The sequence below is a fragment of the Malaclemys terrapin genome, chromosome 6 (genome assembly GCF_027887155.1).
Source record: "Malaclemys terrapin pileata isolate rMalTer1 chromosome 6, rMalTer1.hap1, whole genome shotgun sequence".
Taxonomy (NCBI): Eukaryota; Metazoa; Chordata; order Testudines; family Emydidae; genus Malaclemys; species Malaclemys terrapin.
The window spans coordinates 42,698,785-42,720,696 of NC_071510.1; the positions used below are offsets into that span (position 1 = coordinate 42,698,785).

Consider the following 21,912-nt stretch of genomic DNA (forward strand, 5'->3'; position numbering starts at 1 on the left):
GCACAGATCTGCTTTTATTATTCCTTTCACTTAATGTCCAATGGAGATTTCTCAGTGGCAGGCATTGTCCATCCTATTTTAAATTAGATAGAGAATGATCTTTACCTCTTGGTGTAAATTAGCTCTAGCATCGCCATAGGTGTTAGCGTTGCCTTTCCTGTATTCATGTGACACTGGCCTCTACTGTTAATGTTCTAGTATAAGTGGAATAAAAGTCATCTGTTTGAATTTGTAGATGTCTTCTTTCATTTGTTTGCTAACCTGTTTGCTCCTTTTTTACTGTGGTGGCCAGATAACTAGAAGAGGAATGCCCCCCAAAGGAGGTGGGGAGGTGATATTTGCCTGTCCAGTTAGGAAAGTCTTGCGACCCATTCAGTCTACAGACCCTGGCAAAATCAAACGGATCAGAGGAACCGCGTATCTTTTTTTTTATTTTTCTCTGTGTTTTTTTTCATTAACCTTCTGCGGATAGCAATTTATCATGTGGTTCAGTGTACACCAGAGTAATATAGATACATATTGCTGTGATTCTCACACAGGTTATTGGATTGCAGCATAACAGTATGAAGTCCTTATCCAAAACTCAACAGGAAACAAGTAAATAAAAAAATGAAAACTGATGATAAGGGTGTTTTTTTCTTTTACCAGAAATGCTTAGGTAGCAAGGAAAATAGAAATGCTTTCCCATCACTTACTCCTTCTTCAGCATGGAAGACTGGACTAGATGACATCTCAAGGTCCCTTCCAACTCTACATCTGTATGATTCTGTGTCGTGTAGCAATACCAAAAAGGGAACCTCACTATTAGTTTTATTAAAAAAAAAAAAAAAAAAAAAACTTAATTGGTTTATTGTAGGTTGACCTGTTAGGCTCCTTTCTTTTAATAGGGATTATACTAAATGTATGTAGGGTGAGAGCCTAAATTTAAGCTCAGTTTGTACTGCACAGCACACACGTGCATTTATGCCACTTCTGTGTTACTAGTATAGTCTGTTAGCTCTTAGACCTCCAATAATACAGACAGGGATGGAAGTGGATGATGTGTAATGCAAGGGAAGTGGTACACTATGGCAGAATACAAGCTCATACTGTGCAAGCATATGGAGCAGACCCTCACGTTTAGTGCTTTCTTTCCTCTTGTTTTTCCACACTGTATCTTTCTCAAACCTTCTGTTCCTGCCGTATTAAGACAATAAGAAGTTCACTCAATCAGAAGTTTAGTTATTCTCTTCCCTTTGGGGGAAACAGTGTTGGAGTTCACTCCCATGAGCTCCTGCTCCCCTGGAGGATTGTGTAACTTGTAGCTCAGTATGTAACTATAAACTTAAAAAAAAAAAAGTCCCAAACAATCCAGTTTCCATCAGCCTGAAGGGAAAGCTGGAGCAGAGACAGGTTTCCTGCCAGAGGCATTGATTTACAGTGCATTCACCTTTTACTTGTGGCACTTTCTCATTATCTCCCTTGTGATGTACACGAGAATGGATCACTTTGTCCAGAATCTCAAATTGCAGCGTTGGGATTGGTACATTCTCACCAGACTGAAAGAGTCTGTTGATTCAGTTATATACTGTAAGATCAACAAGGATGCAGCTAAGTGTTTGATTGCATTCCACTCTTTGTCACAGTCTTTCCAGAACAGTGACTTGCATGAAGAGAACAGTTTCTCCATGCCTCTGTCACCTCCACCCTGTATATTTATATGTTGTTTTGTCAATTCACACACAGATACATGGTCATAATTTTAACATCCCCTTTTCCTTTCTTGCCCATGTTTCAATGCACCATCACAGGTCAGCTATGCTGGAATTGGCCCTCCCCTTTTTAAATCTGGCCTTTCTTTTTTATTTCCCTGAGCTTGCTCACTCTTAACAGACTCAGTGGCAGGATGTTGCCTCTGTCAAGCCAGATGAAAAGCAATATCGTTCAAGTGTAGTGAGTGGCTGTTTCTCAGGCATTTTACTTTCTATCCGTCGGGAAGAACATGAATATTCTGGGCTTTTGAACATGGGTTTCTCCCCAACATACAGTGGGGCAGTATTGCTTCCTTGAAACTATGGATAGAGCAATCACTGTTACTGCTTTATTGGAAAAATCTGAAATATTTTAAAAAGCATGGCAGGAGGCCGTTGGAGATAAACTCCACTTCCATGACTAGGGATCATTTTGGAGAGAGGATTTCTTTGTTTAAAAATTTGGTATCCCACTTCTGTAAAGGTGAGAGAGATCTGAAACCGTCTCCCCTAGAGGAGGTCCTCCAGCAAAGCCCGGGAAGACCAGAGCTCACTTTGTTGATATTTGTAAGACACAAAAACAAGAAGAACCCCACCCACCCCACTAGTCCTTTAAAAGGGTAGGACAAAACCACAACCATTCAGGCCTGCAGACATTAAAAAAAGCAAAAGGTAATGCAGCCCTTTAAAAAAAAATCCTTTGAAGGTCTCCTTTTAAGACAGGAGTTTTCTTAGTTATAATGGGTGGGGGGTCTTCTGTACAGGCTTCACTGTCAAAATCAGAGAATTATAAAAAGAGTGTAGAAAGCAATAAGAATGCATGCAGCTATAGAAAAGTATAAATTCAGGTTGAGAGATGGGCTGGCATCCATGAATGGACATAGATTGCAAAACCAAATATCCAAAAGAATGTATTGAAACCTCTTTGTGCACTAGCCATCTTTCTGGTTTAAAGTACCTTCCTATTATAATAAATTCCTTGACTTCATAACATAGGTATTCTGTCAGAGTGTCGCCACAGATAGCAAACAGAATCGTGGATTCAGCAAGAAGCATCCTAAATAAGTTTATACCAGATATTTATATCTACACAGATCACATGAAGGGGACCAGTTCTGGAAAGTAAGTATTGAGGATTCCAAGGAATCTAACTTAAAATCATACTAATGTTTTTTTAAGTTTGATATTTTGGACTAAAGTATGCTGTCAAGTTTGATAGTGCATTTAATCTTTAGGACCTGGTCATCTGTTTTGCTGTTTAATGAATGAGTCTTTACAAGAAAAATGAAATACTTGATTGTGCAGGTCCTCAAAATATTGTGTCTAGATTTAGGTAGTGTGCTTCTTAACTATGCAATGTAACATTACAGTACATCCAATGAAGGTAACATTTCCTTGAGTGCTTTCTTGGGTGTTTAATTTGTTGTTTTAGTCTAGCACTGCGTATAAGGTATGACAAAAGTTCAGTGAGTGGAGTAGGTATGGTGTGAAGGCACCGATTCGAATCCGATTATAGCCTTCTTGTTGGAAATGGTGATACCTGCAGGGTGAGACCAAACAATTTAAATAAAGCCAAACTCATTACTGACCTATACATGGTAACTTTTTTTCCCCATACACACTTCAATTGTGAAGTCTGATGCCTAGGAACTGAATGAGAGCAAGCATGTAAAAGTCATTCTACTAATACATTTTATTGATCTGGTTCATTAGCAAAACGTGAAGCAAGGTGGAGATATTGTAGTTCTGACATAGCATGACAAACTGAGGAACTGTTTTGTTAAGACCTGCCAAATTCCAGTAACTTGTCATTTGTGGGTGAAGGTGGAAGAAACCTTGAATAACTGTCTCTAGCCTTTCCTGTTCCTAATATGCACAACATCCCGAAAAAACACTGTTCCAGTCATTTTCTCTTTCACTTGCTTAAACGATGCACTCTTTTTTTTTAGTTGTTGGTGACCACAGGGAAGGGGAAGTGCTTTAATTGAAAACAGGCTGGTAATTGGAAGATAAAGGAATAAAAGAGTATTGTGCATGGTTATGTGGTGGCATGAATGATCACCTGCAAAACTGTTTATTTCTCTAAAAGATTCAAAAGGCCAATGTGTTGTAAACAGTGTGGAGGACACGTGAACTTTTGCTTTAGTCTCACTCACTTACTCTTGCCCGTCACCCCAATCGGGGTATGGGCCGCCAACCACAGATCTCCAGAGTCCTCTACCCTGGGCCATTTGTTCTAGCTGGTTCCAGGTATAGCCCATTTTTATCCTATCAGCCTGAAGGTCGCGTCGCCAGGTGTTTCTTGGACAGCCTCTTTTCCGCTTGCCTTGGGGGTTCCACCGCAATGCCTGTCTAGTGATGTTGGTTGGCTGCTTGCATAGTGTGTGTCCTATCCAGCCCCTCCTTCTAATTTCTTCCTCTGCTGGAAGTTGACAGGTCCTCTCCAAGAGGTAGGTGTTGCTGATGGTGTCTGGCCAGTGAATCTGGAGAATCCTTCTAAGGCAACTATTTATGAAGGTCTGGATCTTCCTGGTGGTTGTTTTAGTTGTACAACATTCATCTTAATCCTCTTCATTTTAGTTCTGAAGGATGCTGTGATGATCCTGGAACCATGTGCCTCCCAACCAATCAGTGCTCTCTGTGCCTACTTGGACAACATGAAGCCTACTCCCTGTGTGTGGGGTGCGTCGCTTTCTTCATGTCCAGAATACAGCAACAGCTCTCTGTCAACAGTCTTCTCTGTCCAGCTTGCGTCCATCTTGTCTCGCTAATGCCTAGTAGGGTCAGGTTGTTGCTCCTCATCTCTGCTGTGACCTGTGCCGTCTTTCTTGACTCGTACATGGTCCTCACGTTCCATGTACCGACGGTAATTCTCCTGGTTGCAAGAAGGGTAATCGGCTTAGTGGCTTCCTCACGACTTTCACCACCCAGCGTCATGCGTCTTTGAGTTGAAGATCCTTCTTTTTCCAGGTTAAAAGTCTCTGTTATCTCTATTTTTGGCATTTCTGTAGCAAGTTAATTTTTTACGGGGTGGAATTGCTAGCCCCCCGCCCAACCCTCCTCCTTTATCCTGACTTGGGACAGGCAGATGGCCCCAAAGGACCTCTCTGGTGGAGTTTCAGCTTTAGTGCTGACGCCTATTGTATGTCATGAAAACTGTGCCATGTTTTTGGATGCATGCCCAGGGGCCCTGCTGAAGTCTAAGGGAGCCCTGTATATGCATCCAAGGGCAGAACGTGGTACTCGTACCTGTTCTTCAGTACGGATTTGTAGTTGGTAAAATAGCATCATCACAATAATATACTTAATACCGTAGTCAGTGTGCCCTGCTTGCATCTCTTCCTTAACCACCAGGTCTTTCTTGTAGTGGCTCCCTTTTGCCTACTGTCTTGCCAGAGCTTGCATTCTTAGAACTGCTTCCCACTTAATGTTTGCCAAGTACCTTCCCCCTCCACCTCAGAAAACTCTGTCCAGCTCCATAAGCCCACAATTTGCGCTCTTCTGTGATTTCTCTCTGAGTCTTCTATTGCAAGTGCTTTGGGGCCCAGAGTCCGACAAGTTGTGGGTAGGAAGGGTGGCTTAGTGGATGGGGCATGGGGTTGGGACTTAAGAGAAGTGGGCTTTGTTTGCAGCTCAGCCACAAGACACCCTGTGTGACCTTGGGCAAGTCATTTGATCCAGTCTGTGTCTCAGTTCCCCACCTGTAAAATGAGGGTAATACTTCCCTAGTTCATAAGGGTGTTGAGGATAAAATCCGTAAATGGTTTTGAAGCACTTGGATATTGTGGTGATGAGGGCCATATAAGTGCCTAGCTTGCTGGGTGCATTTTACCCCTCATTTGGCACCTTGTACATGTAAACTGTATGTAAATCAAATACTTTGTGTTGGATTTTCAGAAACATTGAATATCAACATCTCCAGTTATTGCCGCTGGGAACTGCCAAGGGCTCAGCAGCTGAAAAGTGAAGTCCTTTGTACTTATGGTGCCTTTGAGTCAGAACAGCTCAAAGCTCTTTACGTTAGATTATGGATAAAAATTCAAAAGCATCTAACAAGGTGCTTCTAATGAGTTAGGCTGCTGTCACCCCTGAAAATGGAATTTAAGTGATTTGGAAAGTATTAGCCTGTAGCTGGTTATGTTTGCAAGTCTAAAAATCTGCGCAGAATAGTTGTTGACTATAACCTACTTTATGTGAAATGATTGCTTGTTTCAGACAATTTCTTTTCTGTCATTCCACCACACTTCACTTAACACTCCTGAAGACTAGGTATTGTGGCTCAAGGTATTAACAGTAAGCCAAGGTTATGAACCCTTTCACTTCTGAGGCATGATTTTACCTGACATCAAAGTGGTAAAAAGAAGTGAACTGAGACGAAACTCCTTTTAGACCGGTCTGCATTGTAAAATACTATGGCATTTGGCACCTGGGTTGATAGCCTTTGCAGAGAAGGGTTAAGGACTTAATGGGCCTGGATCCTGAACTCCCCTCATTCTTACAATTGGTTCCTCGGTCTTGGTTGGCACAAATTAGCAAGGTAGCACGTGGAAGCCTACCCTGTCATTTACAGCATTGTCCTTGTCTTGGGGATAAATAAGATTAGCAATGACTGATCAAGCACATGTACACCATCCTGGATTTTGACTTCCAAGGTAAAAAGGATTGCGGAGTCCTTCCTCTATACCAGCATCTTCAGGAAATCTAGCATCTTAGCCTCTTTCACAACCCCTAAAGCACCTCTGAAAAGGGGAACGAGAAATCCTCTGAGTTGTATTCCTCTGTTTATATGTCTGGGGACTTGCACCAGAAAGTTTATCAATGCAAAGGGTAGCAGATGCCCTTTGCAACTACAGGAGGAATTAGCTCTTCATTTGTATGAGCCAAATCCATTATCACCCTGTGCAGGTTTTGCTAATTTATGAAAGCTAGAGAGCATGTTTACTAACGGAGCACTGTCGTGGTTGCTAGCCACCAAGAAATGACGTCCTTTGGCATTGTTCCCATCTTACTTTCCAGATGCTCTTTCTGTCTCTGTTCCAACTAGGAGGGTAAGAAGAAAGGACATGTCTTAATATACGTCCCACATCGCTCTGTAAACACAGACAGTTAGATATGGGTGGGATCACTACTGTTGTGCAATTCCTTGTGTGTTCCACACACTCTTGAAACTCCCTTTTGGGAGGATCTAGATGACGGTGTTTCCATATATATGGAGATATACCTATCTCATAGAACTGGAAGGGACCTTGAAAGGTCATCAAGTCCAGTCCCCTGCCTTCACTAGCAGGACCAAGTACTGTCCCTGACAGGTTTTTTTGTTTTTGTTTTTTTGTTTTTTGTTGGTGCCCCAGATCCCTAAATGGCTCCCTCAACCTTGGGTTTAGCAGTCCAATGCTCAAACCACTGAGCTATCCCTCCCCCCTGTTCTGCAGTAGTGCTGGCAAATAAGCTGCCGTAGAAAGAAACAACTGGCCAAGAGTGCATCGGTTTAACTCTACATGGCCTGCTGCTGGGGCGTGTGATGTGTAGGGTTGTGGGTGGGGAGAAAGCAATACAAGTACTTTCTCCTGGGGGGCTGGGGTGGAGGAGCTGCAGTAGTGGTTCAACAGCAGTGCGTGGTAAAATGGGGCTGATTTTACTGCTTTGCTCTTCGGGTCAGCATGGGCTAACAGTACCTCACTGTGCTCTTTAGGAACCTGTCCTCTTGTGCTATGGCCGCTTGAATCCTCCACGAGTTCTTGAGGGAGCCACACCTTGTCCGTCTCAATTGAAGGGATTACTAGGGTGATACAGGGTCTCTGACAGGAAGAAGTAAATGAAGGGTCCTGTCAAAGAACAATCCCCTCACATGGGGCGGGGGAGAGTGGGGAGTGAGTGAGTAGCTCAGGTAAGAAGGTGAGTGAGGTGAAATAGGGGGTGAAGGAGGTGTGTCAAAAATCCTGATTGTCAAATGCAGAGGTGGGGAGGAGGGGTAGGGAGCAGGAGCAAATGAAAGATGGAAACGTGGATTGCTTAACTGTAGGAGGAATTTGAGTTTCCTAATTGACTCCTGTAGTTGAAGGAAATTCAAATGTAATCTGTCCTTCTTTCCTAGCACCCCAGACAAACAATTAAAACTGAACTCCCATTCACACCAGAGAACCCTTTCCTCATTGACCCTTTGCCAGCCAGTCTCCATACGGGGGCCTCTCTTGAGCAGAGATTGCCACTGAGGCCTAGTCTTCACTTACCGGCTGGTCCGGCGGCACGCCATCGATGTTCTGGGATCGATTTATCGCGTCTGGTTAAGACGCGATAAATCGATCCCGGATCGATCCCGGAAGTGCTCACAGTCGGCGCTGGTACTCCAGCTCGCCGAGAGGAGTACGCGGCGTCGATGGGGGGAGACTTCCGGCCGCGTCTGGACCGCGGTAAGTTCAGACTAAGGTACTTCGAATTCAGCTACGTTATTAACGTAGCTGAATTTGCGTACCTTAGTCCGAAGTCCGGACTAAGTGGGGACCAGGCCTGAGAAATCGTTCCAGGCTGTGGCATAATTGTCTGCAGCAATTAGGATTGAATGGCATGTAATTTACTCAAACTGAATTCAGAAAAGATTAAACTGTTAGTCATTTGATTTGTCTTGTTGTATCCCTCCTTTGAGCAATCATTTACCTGTTTCTATACCTCCCACCCTCAAGATCTTCTTTTGAGATAACAGTTTAAAGCAAATTGCATTCATGGCTAAGGAAACAGGCTTTGATTTTTGTCTCTCATATGAGAGATGCTGTAGCACAAGTGCTTTTTTGTTTCTGCGTTCATGAGCTTTTTCTCAGCCTTGTGACTAGTGAATTAGCAATTGGAGACTTGTAGCTTGTGAGTTCATCTTGCTTGTCATATGTGAGCCATTAGAAACAGAGAACAAGGCAAAACTTCTCCTTTTCAGACTGTTAAAGTGATACAGAAAACTCTCTCCAAACTCTGAGCAGAGTAAAAGCTATGAATATGCTGGTCATTGGCAGAGAATGCTGCTTTATTTGACACTCTGTGTGAACACACATACTTTGGGATTCTTAGGAAGTTGCTATCGGTGATGTCAGGTGGCTTGTGCATTCATCTACATCAGCATGTCTCAGCCTTTTCAGATTGGTGATCCCTTATTCAAAGGCAAAAATTTTCATGATCCTCTTACTTTTATAGTAAATATGTCAGTGACAGCAAGTGTATATAATTTATTTGCATGTGTGTTTCAAGTCATTGACAGAGAATACTTGACCTTCAAGGGGAAGGGTGTGCAAGGAGTGAGGGATCGAGATTGTCTTTGCTTGAGGTTGCAATACAAATTTCAATGCCTCCTGACCCCTCAGATTGCCCTTCATGACACCTCTCCACCCCTGAAGTTGCAATCCACCAGTTGAAAAACACTGGTCTAGACAATGCACTTTTTTGTGAGTTTGCTGCTAGAATTCTCTGTTGTGGTCATGTATAGGGCGTTTGTTGTAGATCATGCATATTCTTCTGAAACCATAACTTCTTGCCATCATTCTGAGCCCTGGGAGTTCTGGGTGCAAAATCATCCTTAGTGCCATTTTTGTGAATGAACTACATATTTTGACTGTCCTACAGCAGTCAAGGGTGCCTTCTTTTCCTAGCAGAACTAGATCTTGTCAGGCATTCAGGAGCCATAATAAACCTCAGGGGCATTAGAAGCATTGAGGAGGTGCACACTGTAGTTTGGCTGCATAGCTCTCGTGCTCTGTGTTTGGTATGGAGGCGTTCCTTGCTGTTAGGTTAGTAATAATGAATTTAGATTTAGACCATTCTGATGAAAAGGCCTGAGTAGTGGAGAGGGAGTCCAGTGGCACTTTTCCTAGTTCATGTGTTGTAGGAAAACTTACACATTGAGGCGAGTTAAGCTAATTTTATTTTAACAGCCATTTGCCAGTGTTCTTCTAAAGTTTAAAATAAGACAACTGTATGAATAAAAGACAAAGGGTATTGTTTGGACTTCTCAGTAAACTGTCAAGTATCAGGGGGTAGCCGTGTTAGTCTGTATCTACAAAAACAACAAGGAGTCTGGTGGCACCTTAAAGACTAACAGATTTATTTGGGCATAAGCTTTCGTGAGTAAAAACCTCACTTCTTCGGATGCATAGAGTGAAAGTTACAGATGCAGGCATTATATACTGACACATGGAGAGCAGGGAGTTACTTCACAAGTGGAGAACCAGTGTTGACAGGGCCAATTCAATCAGGGTGGATGTAGTCCACTCCCAATAATAGATGAGGAATGTGTCAATTCCAGGAGAGGAAAAGCTGCTTCTGTAGTGAGCAAGCCACTCCCAGTCCCTATTCAAGCCCAGATTAATGGTGTTGAATTTGCAAATGAATTTTAGTTCTGCTGTTTCTCTTTGAAGTCTGTTTCTGCAGGTTTTTTGTTCAATGATAGTGACTTTTAAATCTGTAATAGAATGACCAGGGAGACTGAAGTGTTCACTTACTGGCTTATGTATGTTACCATTCCTGATGTTCGATTTGTGTCCATTTATTCTTTTGCGGAGGGACTGTCCGGTTTGGCCAATGTACATGGCAGAGGGGCATTGCTGGCACATGATGGCATATATGACATTAGTGGATGTGCAGGTGAATGAGACCCTGATGGTGTGGCTGATGTGGTTGGGTCCTCTGATGCTGTTGCCAGAGTAGATATGGGGACAGAGTAGGCAACGAGGTTTGCTACAGGGATAGGTTCCTGGGTTGGTGTTTCTGTGGTGTGGTGTGTAGTTGCTGGTGAGTATTTGCTTCAGGTTGGGGGGTTGTCTGTAAGCGAGGATTGGCCTGCCTCCCAAGGTCTGTGAGAGTGAGGGATCATTTTCCAGGATAGGTTGTAGATCGTGTAAACTGTGCTCAGCTATCTCTGGATTTCTGAGATAAGGTGGTTGGGGTAATATATTTTATTGGACCAACTTCTGCTGGTGAAAGGGGGACAGGCTTTTGAGCCACACAGAGCTCTTCTTCAGGCTTTCTGGTAAGACAAACCCCACCTTCACACCTGCAGTAAAATAAGGTAGCATTGTATATTGGCATTATTCTGGGCTTTCTGGTAAGGGGATTCTGCCACAGAATAGGAGTTATGGAATTCTTCTATAGAACTGATACTTTGAACTGTTGGCTTAAAGTGGAAACAATCAAGGAGAGCTGGTGAATAATACAGGATTGAAGTATTAATTACTTGCATCTGGTGCCACATTTGTATTCTGATCTTGCCAAATCCAGAAGCATCCTTCCAAATAGAGTTTGGCTCCTTAGGGAATGTTTTTTTTTTTTTTTGATTGCAAATGAGGTGGAAGCAACAGTAATCAGAGAGATGAAATGAACATATAAAGACTATTCATGTTAGGCGTGCGAATGGCAGCGATATAACCAGCATAATAGCGGGCAGCTTTTAGCTTGGTTTAATCCTGAAATGCTGTTAGAGTAACCAATTATTCAGTGCAAGTCAAGTAGCCTCCTAGCAGAGAGCACTGTTGGAGACCTGTATGAGAAAGTTAAAATGAACTCGTTTCTTCCTTTTAGCTCTTCACATACTGTAATCAGATACATCTTTCAGTTCTGTCATTGTCTTTCAGGTCTCCAGGTTTTGGCCTGTCCCTTGTCGCAGAAACCACCAATGGCACTTTTCTGGGTGCTGAACTGGCATCTAATCCCCAGGGCCAGGGAACTGCTGTACTCCCGGAAGAACTTGGCCTGAACTGTGCAAAGCTGCTGCTTGAGGAGATTTACAGAGTAAGTAGCCAAAGTATTCTCTCTCTTGCTGTCCTGTGGCAGTAGCTGGAGGAAAGGTAGTGTGCAAGGGGAGTCACTTTCATTTGAAGCATGTTTCTGTCTGGTCTAACCTTTTGTTGGGCTTCAAGTACCAGTTTACTGCTCTTTAAAAACACAAATTGAAGGTTTTATTTTTCTAGAATAATAAGCGTAGTTAATATAGAAAGTATATTAAATTGCATTCAGACAGCCATTTTCTCCCCTGGATTTATTGAGGCAGCCATCTTTGTATATGTTGGTGTACATAAACGTGGGACAGTGGCTGATTCAGGTAGTTGGTAATCAGATATAGAGTTTCCTGCTTTGCATCCAGCCAAAGAAGTGACCGGTGGCTGTTGCTGTCTTAATCAGTGTGTGAAAAATGTTGTTGGTGGATCTTGTCCTCCTCACCCTATGGTGGACATCATTAAAAGTAAATGAGTTGCCACAATATTGACTATACTGTGAAATGTCCCACATTTAGAATGTGTACCACCCTGAGTCATTTGGGGGACAAAACTTTCTGAGTGCAGGGCCCCAAGTACTCTCCACCTCCGTCCAAAAACAAGTGAGCCGCTTTCATTGGACTGGCTATAAAAAGCTCTTTGTCTCTGTTGTGTTGTCATGAGCTTTTTCACTTGAGCAAATATAATAATTCTTTTTAATAAGAGAATGAGATTGCTGCAGGGTCAATGCCCAGAAACAAACAAACAAAAACAAAAGTCTCTCAAGTGTGAAATGTTACCGGAGATACAGGAGAGTTGTAATGTGCATCCTAGCAAAACTACTACATGTTGTATTTGAAAATCCATCTACATTTTGCTTTTAAAAAAAAATTGGTTGCTTAGCAGTTGAGTCAACTTGCCCAAAATAACCACAGTGATTAGGCCAAAGAATGACATCTGAGATGCTGCCTTACTGCACACAATTGGAGTCATATCGGGCACAGCAGAAAGCCTCCCTGGATTGCTTTGTGCGGGAATTCATGTTTTCCCTTCCTGTGCTCAGGGATCCTGTTTGAAAAAAGCTTAGAAAGCACCTAGTGGGATCCTTTTGTGATATAGCTATGTCAGACTGAAAGAGGACTTCAGGGCCATTGGGTTGGTGGCCTAGTGTCAGGGCTTCCTCTCTTCAGTTGGACTGGAAGCATTGGGCATCTGGCTCCCTCAGCCTCTTGGGGCCAAGGTAAAAGGAAGGAGATACAATATGTATAATGTGTTTAGAGTGGCCTCTATGTAGTGGTCTCATTAGAGACTGCCTGAACGATGTGTCTGATTTGTGGTTAATATCAGCAAAATAAGTGAAGGGGAGGAGTGGAAGGGAGTACATGAAAGCCTCTGGGCCTCATTTGGAATATCTAGATCAGCGGTTCTCAACTGGGGGTCTAGGGTTCTCAATTGGGGGGCCACAAACCGGTTTCAGGGGGGCCACAAAGCAGGGCCAGCATTAGACTGGCTGTGGCCCAGGGCAGAAAGCTCAGAGCCCCAAACTCCCTGCTCCCACCCCACGGCTGAAGCTCCGAGCACCCTCCAGCTGAAACCCTGAAGGCCCGCCCCCTCTCTGTTGGGCCCTGGCATTTTTATAGCATGGGGGGGCTTCAGAAAGAAAAAGGTTGAGATCCCTGCTCCAGATCTCGGTTCTAGTCACTAGATCAGTGATGCTTGCTTCACCAGTGTAATAAATGGCGTTGCACACCTGTCGTCAGAATTGGCTTGTGCACTGTACAGCAGCATCTTCTTAGTCATTCAGAGCATTTTGTGTATGAATGGTTTTGAGTGTCTAGATCGTAAGGGGCAGATACTATATCTTGCTGTCTCTTTTTTATTTTATTGTATTTATTTATGTGCATGGTACTAGAAAGGAAATGGCTGTTTTAGAGAGGATAGCCCTCTTAGTGTGCTCTTTTTCTGTTAAGAGTTGAAAAGCTGAGGGGAAGACAGTGCTTTGCCTGGCATCCATCCACTATACAAAATAAAGGAGGAACTTTGTTATATCTGCCTAAAGTAAGATAATATCTTATCACTATCTACTTTAGTCGATATGGTTTTTGGGGGAGGAAATGAGTTTACAGAACCTCTCATTTGGTACGTGTAGGTGGAATTATGTATTAGAAAGTAGCCAAGGCAGCTTTGAGTAGGTAAATTGTGTGTATTGCAATCTACCACAAGCATACTTTTTGTATTAACTCTAGAAAAAGCTTGTGTTTGTTAAATGACTACTGTTCAATTGTGCTGAATTCTCATGTGGATAATAGGCTTTCAGTCTTACAAATGATTCAGCAATTGCCATCTTATTTATAGTTTTTGATTAACAAAAAGTGCTTATCCACTTTAAGTACTTCAAATGCACTCTGAAATGAGAGAAGAAACTACTAGTGTTGACAAAATGTAGCCAGCTCTTATGAGGCACACATGTACAGATTGTATTTAGTGCTGAAAATTTAATTTAATTGGAAATAGCTAAAACTAATGTCACTGTGAGTGCTGCCAGGTTAGATTAAAGTATAGTTGCTGTGATTATAACTCAGTAAACTGTCTCTTGAATATATTGCAACTCATCTTATGCTATAAATTTCAATTTTTCACTTGCTTATAACTTTCTCAAATATCTCCTTTTGGGCTGAAACCTTCCATACTTGGTCTCAGCTAAAAGGTTTTTTGGGGGGTTGTTTAAGTTTGTGAAAAATCTGTTCATCCATATGAGTTAGGCAAATGGGCAAAACTTACTTTTTTCAGTTTTAACATAATACCTTAACTGTTCTCTTCATATGACTGAACTGTAAAACTTGCAGACTTAACCTCTGGCTAGTGCATAATGAGGAAATGGCTCAGTATTGTATGCTGTTGATAGTACCACTGGTACCCTTATCACCTAGACCTGTATTCAGAAGGTCATCCGTGACTCCTCCCTTCAAATCCGGACAGCAATTTAATCCCATTACTGCTTTTCCACAGTGTTTTTAAAAATCTGGTCCTTTGTGTCTAGGCCTATGGTAAATCGCTAATCAGCGCCCCTATCATTTCTTGTCTTTCCTCCTACACACTCTTCTGCTTCAGTCTTCTGGTTCTTCACCTTATCCCCCTCCAGTGCATCAAAAATGATATCTCTTATCCCTCTTTCCGTGAGGTACCTAGCACATACTTGAGAGCTCAAAATATTAACAGATAGCTGGGGAGGGGAGGAATAATTGATTTTTCACACTTACCTAACATGGGAAGTTATCAGTAGCATTAAACACAATGTTGGCTAGAGGCTGGGAACCCATGTCAGAAATGCAGAAGATTGGACTTCACTTGTATGGGGGCGTGTCTGAGTCTGCTTGCCTGTCCACTTCACTGAATCAGGTCTCAGAACTCTCAAGTAGTTACAGTAACTCCTCACTTAAAACTGTCCTGTTTAACGTTGTTTCGTTGTTACGCTGCTGATCAATTAGGGAACATACTTGTTTAAAGTTGTGCAATGCTCCCTTCTAATGTCTTGCAAGAAGAGCAGCCCGTTGCAGTTAGCTGATGGGGGCTTGTAGCCAGAGTGGACCAGCAACCCCCCTATCAGCTCCCCGCTCCCCTAAGTTCCCTATGCTGCAGCCACCCAGCAGGCTAGCAATTGCCGGCAGTTCAGCTGTCCCTCCCCCCACTGCCATGTGCTTCTCCTGCCCTCTGCCTTGGAGCTGCTCCTGGGAGCCTCCTGCTTGCTGTGGGGGGAGGGGGGAGCTAATGTCAGGGTGTCTCCCTCCTCCCTGCTCCTGCACCCCGCTTACCCCTTCTCCATATAGAGCAGGGAGGGGACCAGACAGAGAGAGCCTGGGGCAGCAGCTGTTGTCTCAACTTCCTGATCCACTTAAAAAGACAATGCACTTAAGAGTGGGTCAGCTTACTTAAAGGGTCAGTGTGCATCTCTCTCTCTCTCCCACACACAAGGTGTGTGTCTGTCTCTGTATGCCATGCTGTCTCCCCTCCCTCGTGTTCATGCTGCCTTGTGTGAGTGGCTACATTAACAACGTGTTAACCCTTGAGGGCTCAGCTGAGTGCTAGTTCATCATTTAGCAGCAAAACATTCCCTGGGAAATATCCCTCCCTCTTCTACCCTCTTCCACCCTCTAACTTCACCACCTCAACCAAGCTTCACAATCATCAAAGCTGTGAACAGTATTAAATTGTTTGTTTAAATAGGGTTACCATATCTATTAAATAAAAAAAGAGGACCCTCCACAGGCCCTGGCCCCGCCCATTTCCCCAGCCCCGCCCCAACTCAGCCCCTTCCCCACCCTAACTCCACCCCCTCCTCCCTCCCACTCCCATCCACGGGGAAAGGGCTGCCCGAGCGCTACCAGCTTCACGGTTTGCCGGGCAGCCCCCAGACCCTGCGCCCCCGGCTGGCGCTTGCCCAGCGCAGCTGGAGCCCAGGAGGGGAAGCGCCCAGCCGGGGGCGCAGGGTCTGGAGGCTGAACGGCAAACTGTGAAGCTGGTAGCGCTTGGGCTTCGGGCAGCTGGAGGCTCTGCTCCTCCCCTGACTCTTCGGCTCTGTTTAAGAGCCGAGCTGCCCCAGCGCTACCGGCTTCGGGCAGCCCCCGTGCCTCCGGACCCTGCACCGCCAGAGCCCGGGAGGGGAAGTGCCCGCCTGGCGGCTGGGGTCCAGAGGCAAGGGGGCTGCCTGAAGCCCATAGCGCTCGGGCAGCTCGGCTCTTAAACAGAGCCGAAGAGTCAGGGGAGGAGCAGAGCCGCCATTTTCCCGGACATGTTCGGCTTTTTGGCAATTCCCCCCGGACGGGGGTTTGAGTGCCGAAAAGCCGGACATGTCTGGGAAAAAGAGGACGTATGGTAACCCTAGTTTAAAACGTATACTGTGTGTATATCTATATAATATATAGTTTTTTGTCTGGTGAAAAAAAATTCCCTGGAACCTAAACTCCTCTCTCCTCCCCCCCCCCCCATTTAATGAATTCATATGGGGAAATTGGATTTGTTTAACATAGTTTCGCTTAAAGTCACATTTTTACGGAACATCACTACAACATTAAGCAAGGAGTTACTCTACTTTATTCCAAATGGCTCCTCCAAGGGGGAGTATGCAGTCTCTATCCCCAAACAGTGACAGTCTTGTGAGGGATGTTATGAGCCAGGCAGTCATTGGGGTACCAGGCTCTGTTACAGTATTGGCATGTTTCTACTGAGTGTACAAACTGGGTGCTAGCCTACAACATACTGACAGAACAAGGAGCAATGGTCTCAAGTTGCAGTGGGGGAGGTCCAGGTTGGATATTAGGAAACACTATTTCACTAGGAGGGTGGTGAAGCACTGGAATGCATTACCTAGGGAGGTGGTGGAGTCTCGTTCCTTGGAGGTTTTTAAGGCCCAGCTTGACAAAGCCCTGGCTGGGATGATTTAGTTGGGAATTGGTCCTGCTTTGAGCAGGGGGTTGGACTAGATGACCTCTTGAGGTCCCTTCCAACCCTGATATTCTATGATTCTATACTGATCTGAGTGCACATATGTTTGAGAGTGCAGCTAAGGCCATTTATATTTGAAAGTTTGGCCCTTTGTAAGTGTGTTTGGGGGGAGGGGGAGGCGGCACGGCAGGGGGGAGGTTAGAGTCACAGCCTGTTGCTATATGCCTCCAGTAGCAATTACCTACAGCAGCAGCCACATCCAGCACTTTTATTTACAAAAGCTGAATTGCAAATCTTACTCCTCTGTTTAAATTCTTAAAAACCCCACTCTGAGTCTGCTGCTCCACGAAAACACCCTAGAACCCTTCAGATAATAGGAAATATCAGAAATCCAATTTCCTATCAAACCCTTATTTCCACATGGCTTCCCAGCAGAAGTGGCTATTTCTTACTTAAAAAGCAATAAAACCACCTAGCTCTTTATAAATTAAAACTATATGTTATCCAGCCACTAAGGAGACTGCTTTGTTAATCATTACACCCTTTTTTTTTTTTTGTTAAGCACCCAAGAATGTACCAAGTACCTTGCAAAATAAATGGAGACGGGGCTGGCCTGAAGATCGTATGTTCTAATGGCATAGCTGGCAATCAGCTAAGTTTTAAGAAAGAGGCAATGCGATAAGGCAGAGTAGGAAGGTAGCGAGGTTCTCAGATCAGCAGATCAGATGTCTGTGTGTGGTAGCACTGGTGTGAGGTGCAAAGCAGTGTTTGAGAGAGGATTGGGGACTGTTGGTGGATCAGGTGATCCCTTTGTCATTTTACCCATTAATGGGCTGATGTGAGCTGTGGGTAAAGTGGCTAATTCTAGGCTGGTCTAAGCTGTGGGGCTGTTAGCTAAAGCAGCTTTAAAATTCTGTTTTCTAACTTTGTTATGCCACCAGTGTGGATGGGGCACAGTTCTAGGGAATCTTTTGAGACCAGGTACTCACCCAGGGCATGATTCATCCCTGGGTTACTCTGGCCTGGGCCTTCGTAATGCAGGGATGGTGGCAGAAAGCCTGCTATGAGGGGCTCCAGTGGCACAGCTCTTCTCTGGGGCCCTCAGCCAGCTCAGTCCAAAGAGTGCTTGGTACCTGATGGGCAGCACACTGAGTGCATGCCTTCTCACCCCCCTGGGGGCAGCAGGATTCTTATGGCACCCCAGCTACATGTTAAAGCTGCCCACACTTGGGAAAGGCAGCAGTGCAAACCCTCTGCCGTCTTCTGAAGGGAAATTTCTTTCCTCTCTGCCCCAGATGGGTGCATCTTGCTTGATTAGGGTTGAACCGAGCCTCTAGACTCAAGCAATTTTCAGCTGTTTTTAAAAAATCAGTCCCTGTCCACACTAGCTTGCAAGCCTTCCAAGGGACATAGATTGGTGTCTTCTGTGACTTTAGCACTATTGGACATAGTACTTTATAGGAATAATCATTGAAAAGTGTCATCAATAGACAGTTCTCCTGACAGCTGCTTTCCCCCTGCTTGTCTGGGTTTCTTAAAGTGGTGGAAGTTTCATCAGTAGACAGGGCACTGGTCTGGGACTCGGGAGGGTGAGGTTCTAGGCCAGCTTTGCCACTGGCTGCCTTTGTGGTGCAGACAGCTCATGTCACCTCCCTGTGCTTCTGTTTCCTCTCCCATCCTTTGTCCATCTTGTGTATATAGTTTGTAAGCTCTTCGGTACAGGAACGTTCTCTCACTGTGTCTATCTGGCATGTAGTACAGTGGGGCCCTAATTTAAGTTGAGGCTTTAAATGGTACCATAATACAAATAATGAGCAACAATAATCTTGGTGGCCTTTAGTAGTGATCTTATTGCTTTCCTCATTATTTTGGGGAGAGTTTGAATTTAATCTGAAATTTTCAACGGAAAAGATCTCTCTTGAATGTAGATCCATATTCAAGTGGTTAAAGAGTGGAGCTAGAGTAGTCATGACCATTGAAGTGTAGGAACGTGGCATAAAGTTTCGTCAGCCAGCCAAAGTAGAAAAATCAATGATCAAAGATGTGTTCCATGTTGAGTGTTGCTATAGCAACAAGTATGTAGAGAGCAAACAGCATCCTCTATGGAGAGGAAGAGGAATGTGCTGAGGAAAGAGAGCCTTAACTATACACTCCACGTGCCCTCCAAAATATATATCCCAACAGTTATCTAAGGCTCATGCCTCTTCTGCTGCACAGATTGTTTTTAAAGCAAATGTTAATGGGGAGATGATACACCATCTTGTTCTGTCTAAGAAGCTCTTGTACACAGCTATGAGTTGAACCAGTTGAGGGGGGAAGTCTGAGTTTTTTCTGTCTGTGGATCAGGTATCTATTCAGTAAAGATGGCCATCCCTGCTTGTACAGTTAACAAGAGAAAAACTACACGACTTTTGACTGTTTTCCTAACTATACCACTTAGATCATCCAGATCAGTGACTAACGAGCAATTGATCCACTCTTTTCTACAAGCAAGTTGTTGCTGATAGACTAATTTTTTATTATTTTTTAAAAAGCCTAAATAACGATAGTCAATCAAATGTAGATAGAACATCTGGAAATTACTTGAAAATAAATAGTGCAAGACAAATGCCGTGTACTCTTTAAACTTTTAGTCATTCAGCCTGCACTTTATTTCTGTACCACTGTAACTGCAATAATTGAACTTCAGGCACTTGGCCTTTTTTCTGTTTCATGTTACCTTTGTACTCTCCAGGCTGAATTAAAAAGTTACCAATAAACAAAACCGTGTGCATTGGTCAGCAGTGGTTGGACAGAAGTCAGTGAAGTTAAGGTCAGAAACGTTCACTGTTTTGAGAAATCATTCACAGGCAAAAAATAATCTGGATAGAGGAATTGGGCTCTAAACTCTGAAGTGAAAGGAGCAGCCTTTCATTGTTTCTCCATTTCACATTCAAATTAGTTGTAAATACTGATGTAAGACTGCAATCACCAACTACCAGGGTCAGTGCAGGACAATTTCAGAGCTCCTTACAAAGCCATTTGAATGGGGCCCCACAGCTTCGTTTTGGAAGGGTCAGTGTGCAGCCTTCTTGACACACTCTCTCAAGTGCCCAAAAGTCCAATGCTCAGCTAGCTGTGGGGGGTTCAGCACCCCAAGTATAGGGCAGAGGAATAAGTAATGTGAGTAGAACTTGGGGGCGGGGGTTGGAAGGAGTGTTAATGGAAGGAGTCTAGTATAGGAATGAAGTTACACCTTCAAAATCTCCAAATCGAACAGCTGTCCATGAGCACGTTGTCCCAGTGTCTTGCTTTCTTTGCATTCCTTTCAGTACAGAATCCAAATCAAGTCCTCTGTGCTGATGTTCGCAGCGCTCTATGGTACTGCATCTCGCCTCTTCCTCCACAGCCATGGCCTCCCAGTGTTGTCGAACAATAAACCTTTAGTAACTCTTTTCCCTAAAGGTTTGTATGGGTCCTTCCTTCCACCCTGTCATCTTGACTAAGCCAATTCAGCACTGAAGTCTCTCAGTGGTTTGAGCATTGGCCTGCTAAACCTGGGGTTGTGAGTTCAATCCTTGATGGGGCCATATAGGGATCTGGGCCAAAAATCTGTCTCGGGATTGGCCCTACTTTCAGCAGGGGGCTGGACTAGATGACCTCTTGAGGTCCCTTCCAACCCTGATATTCTATGATTACAGTTTTCTACTTTGGGTATTTTTAATTGTTTGGATGGTGGTGGTAAAATACTTTCTTAGAAAAATAAAATAAAATGAGCAAATGTTGCTTGCCGGTGACTGAACAGTAATAGTTCTAGTGTGTGATTACATGTACAAGTTTTTGAAATGGTTAATTTGGTTGGCTCAAAAAATTTTTTGGAGAGCCTATTAAGGATCTGATCCAAAACCCACTGAAGTCAGTAGGAGTCCATCCACTGATTGATGTGAGTTTTTGATCAAGCTGTCTATGAGAGAGTCCAAATTTAATTTTATGCAGATTTTTCTCTTGCATGTGTTTGAGTAGCTTTATTTGGTAATAAAAAAGCTAGTCTCTCTTCCGACTAAGCAGGATAAAATGTATCCCCTTGCTCAAATGCAGAAAGCTGCAAGCAGTTGCAGGAATGGCTTGTTGCTATGTATTCATTATAGTTCAACCCTGTTTGTCAGAAACATTTCGGGGCCATCTAAAAGTAAGGATTGAACAGTCAGTTTGCAATTTCTGGATAAACTGCTCATGCTAGGAGGAAATGTGACATTGGGATAAATGGGGTTTTACTGTGTAATTGGGTTTGGTGTGTATCCAGAACCATGCTCCCTACTTTCTAATTATCAAAAGAAAGAGTTTAAAGTTTAAAGGCTGCAATTGTTTCCAAGCTATCTAGACTGTCTTGATTAAAGGGATACTGTTAACTAGTTTGGGAACAAAATTTAGGTTATTTAATTTTTATTTTTATTAATAATAAAACAAATTTTGTAAACCCAAGTCTTTGAAGACTATCTCAAAATGTCCAATCAATTTTTTGTTTGGATGTTAAAGGGGCAGTGTCAATGTCAAAATGACCCTGCTGTCTGAAATGTTTTTACTTTTGTCTATAGTAACTGAAAGATACGGGAAACAAATATAAAGTTCAATTATATTAATATAGCATCTTAGCCTTAGAACAGAGCACACAGTACAATACATATAAGATCAATATGAGTTTTAAAATCAACACAACTCAATAAAATTAATACCAGTTCTTTAAAAAATACAAAAACAAAAAACAGAAGTTCAACCATGCCCCAGAATCAGTTACAACTTTAAAGTCACAATCCCTGCAACAATATACAAAAATAAACTAACAAGGGTTAGAAATGCATTATTTCATTTAGGTCATAAGGAGTCTCTCTTTTATATACTTGTTTTAGCAGTCTATCAGGCAAATAGGTCAAACGCCCTATAATAGAAACATTTTCACTACATAGCAAATATTCTTGCTTTTGAGCCAGTGTAGTAAAAGGCATCTGAGCCAGAAATGTGGCTAGACCTTTATT

General features: G+C 43.4%; 1 protein-coding gene across 2 annotated transcripts in view; it reads left to right on the forward strand.

Moving 5' to 3' along the window:
* Positions 1 to 21,912, forward strand: part of RCL1 (RNA terminal phosphate cyclase like 1) — a 109,284-nt gene that overhangs the window by 78,399 nt on the left and 8,973 nt on the right. For both annotated transcript variants that reach the window (XM_054031987.1, XM_054031985.1), the window contains 3 exons: positions 293 to 417; positions 2,727 to 2,852; positions 11,339 to 11,495. In XM_054031987.1, coding sequence (XP_053887962.1) covers positions 293 to 417; positions 2,727 to 2,852; positions 11,339 to 11,495 — 408 coding nt within the window. The remainder of the gene's footprint in view (positions 1 to 292; positions 418 to 2,726; positions 2,853 to 11,338; positions 11,496 to 21,912) is intronic.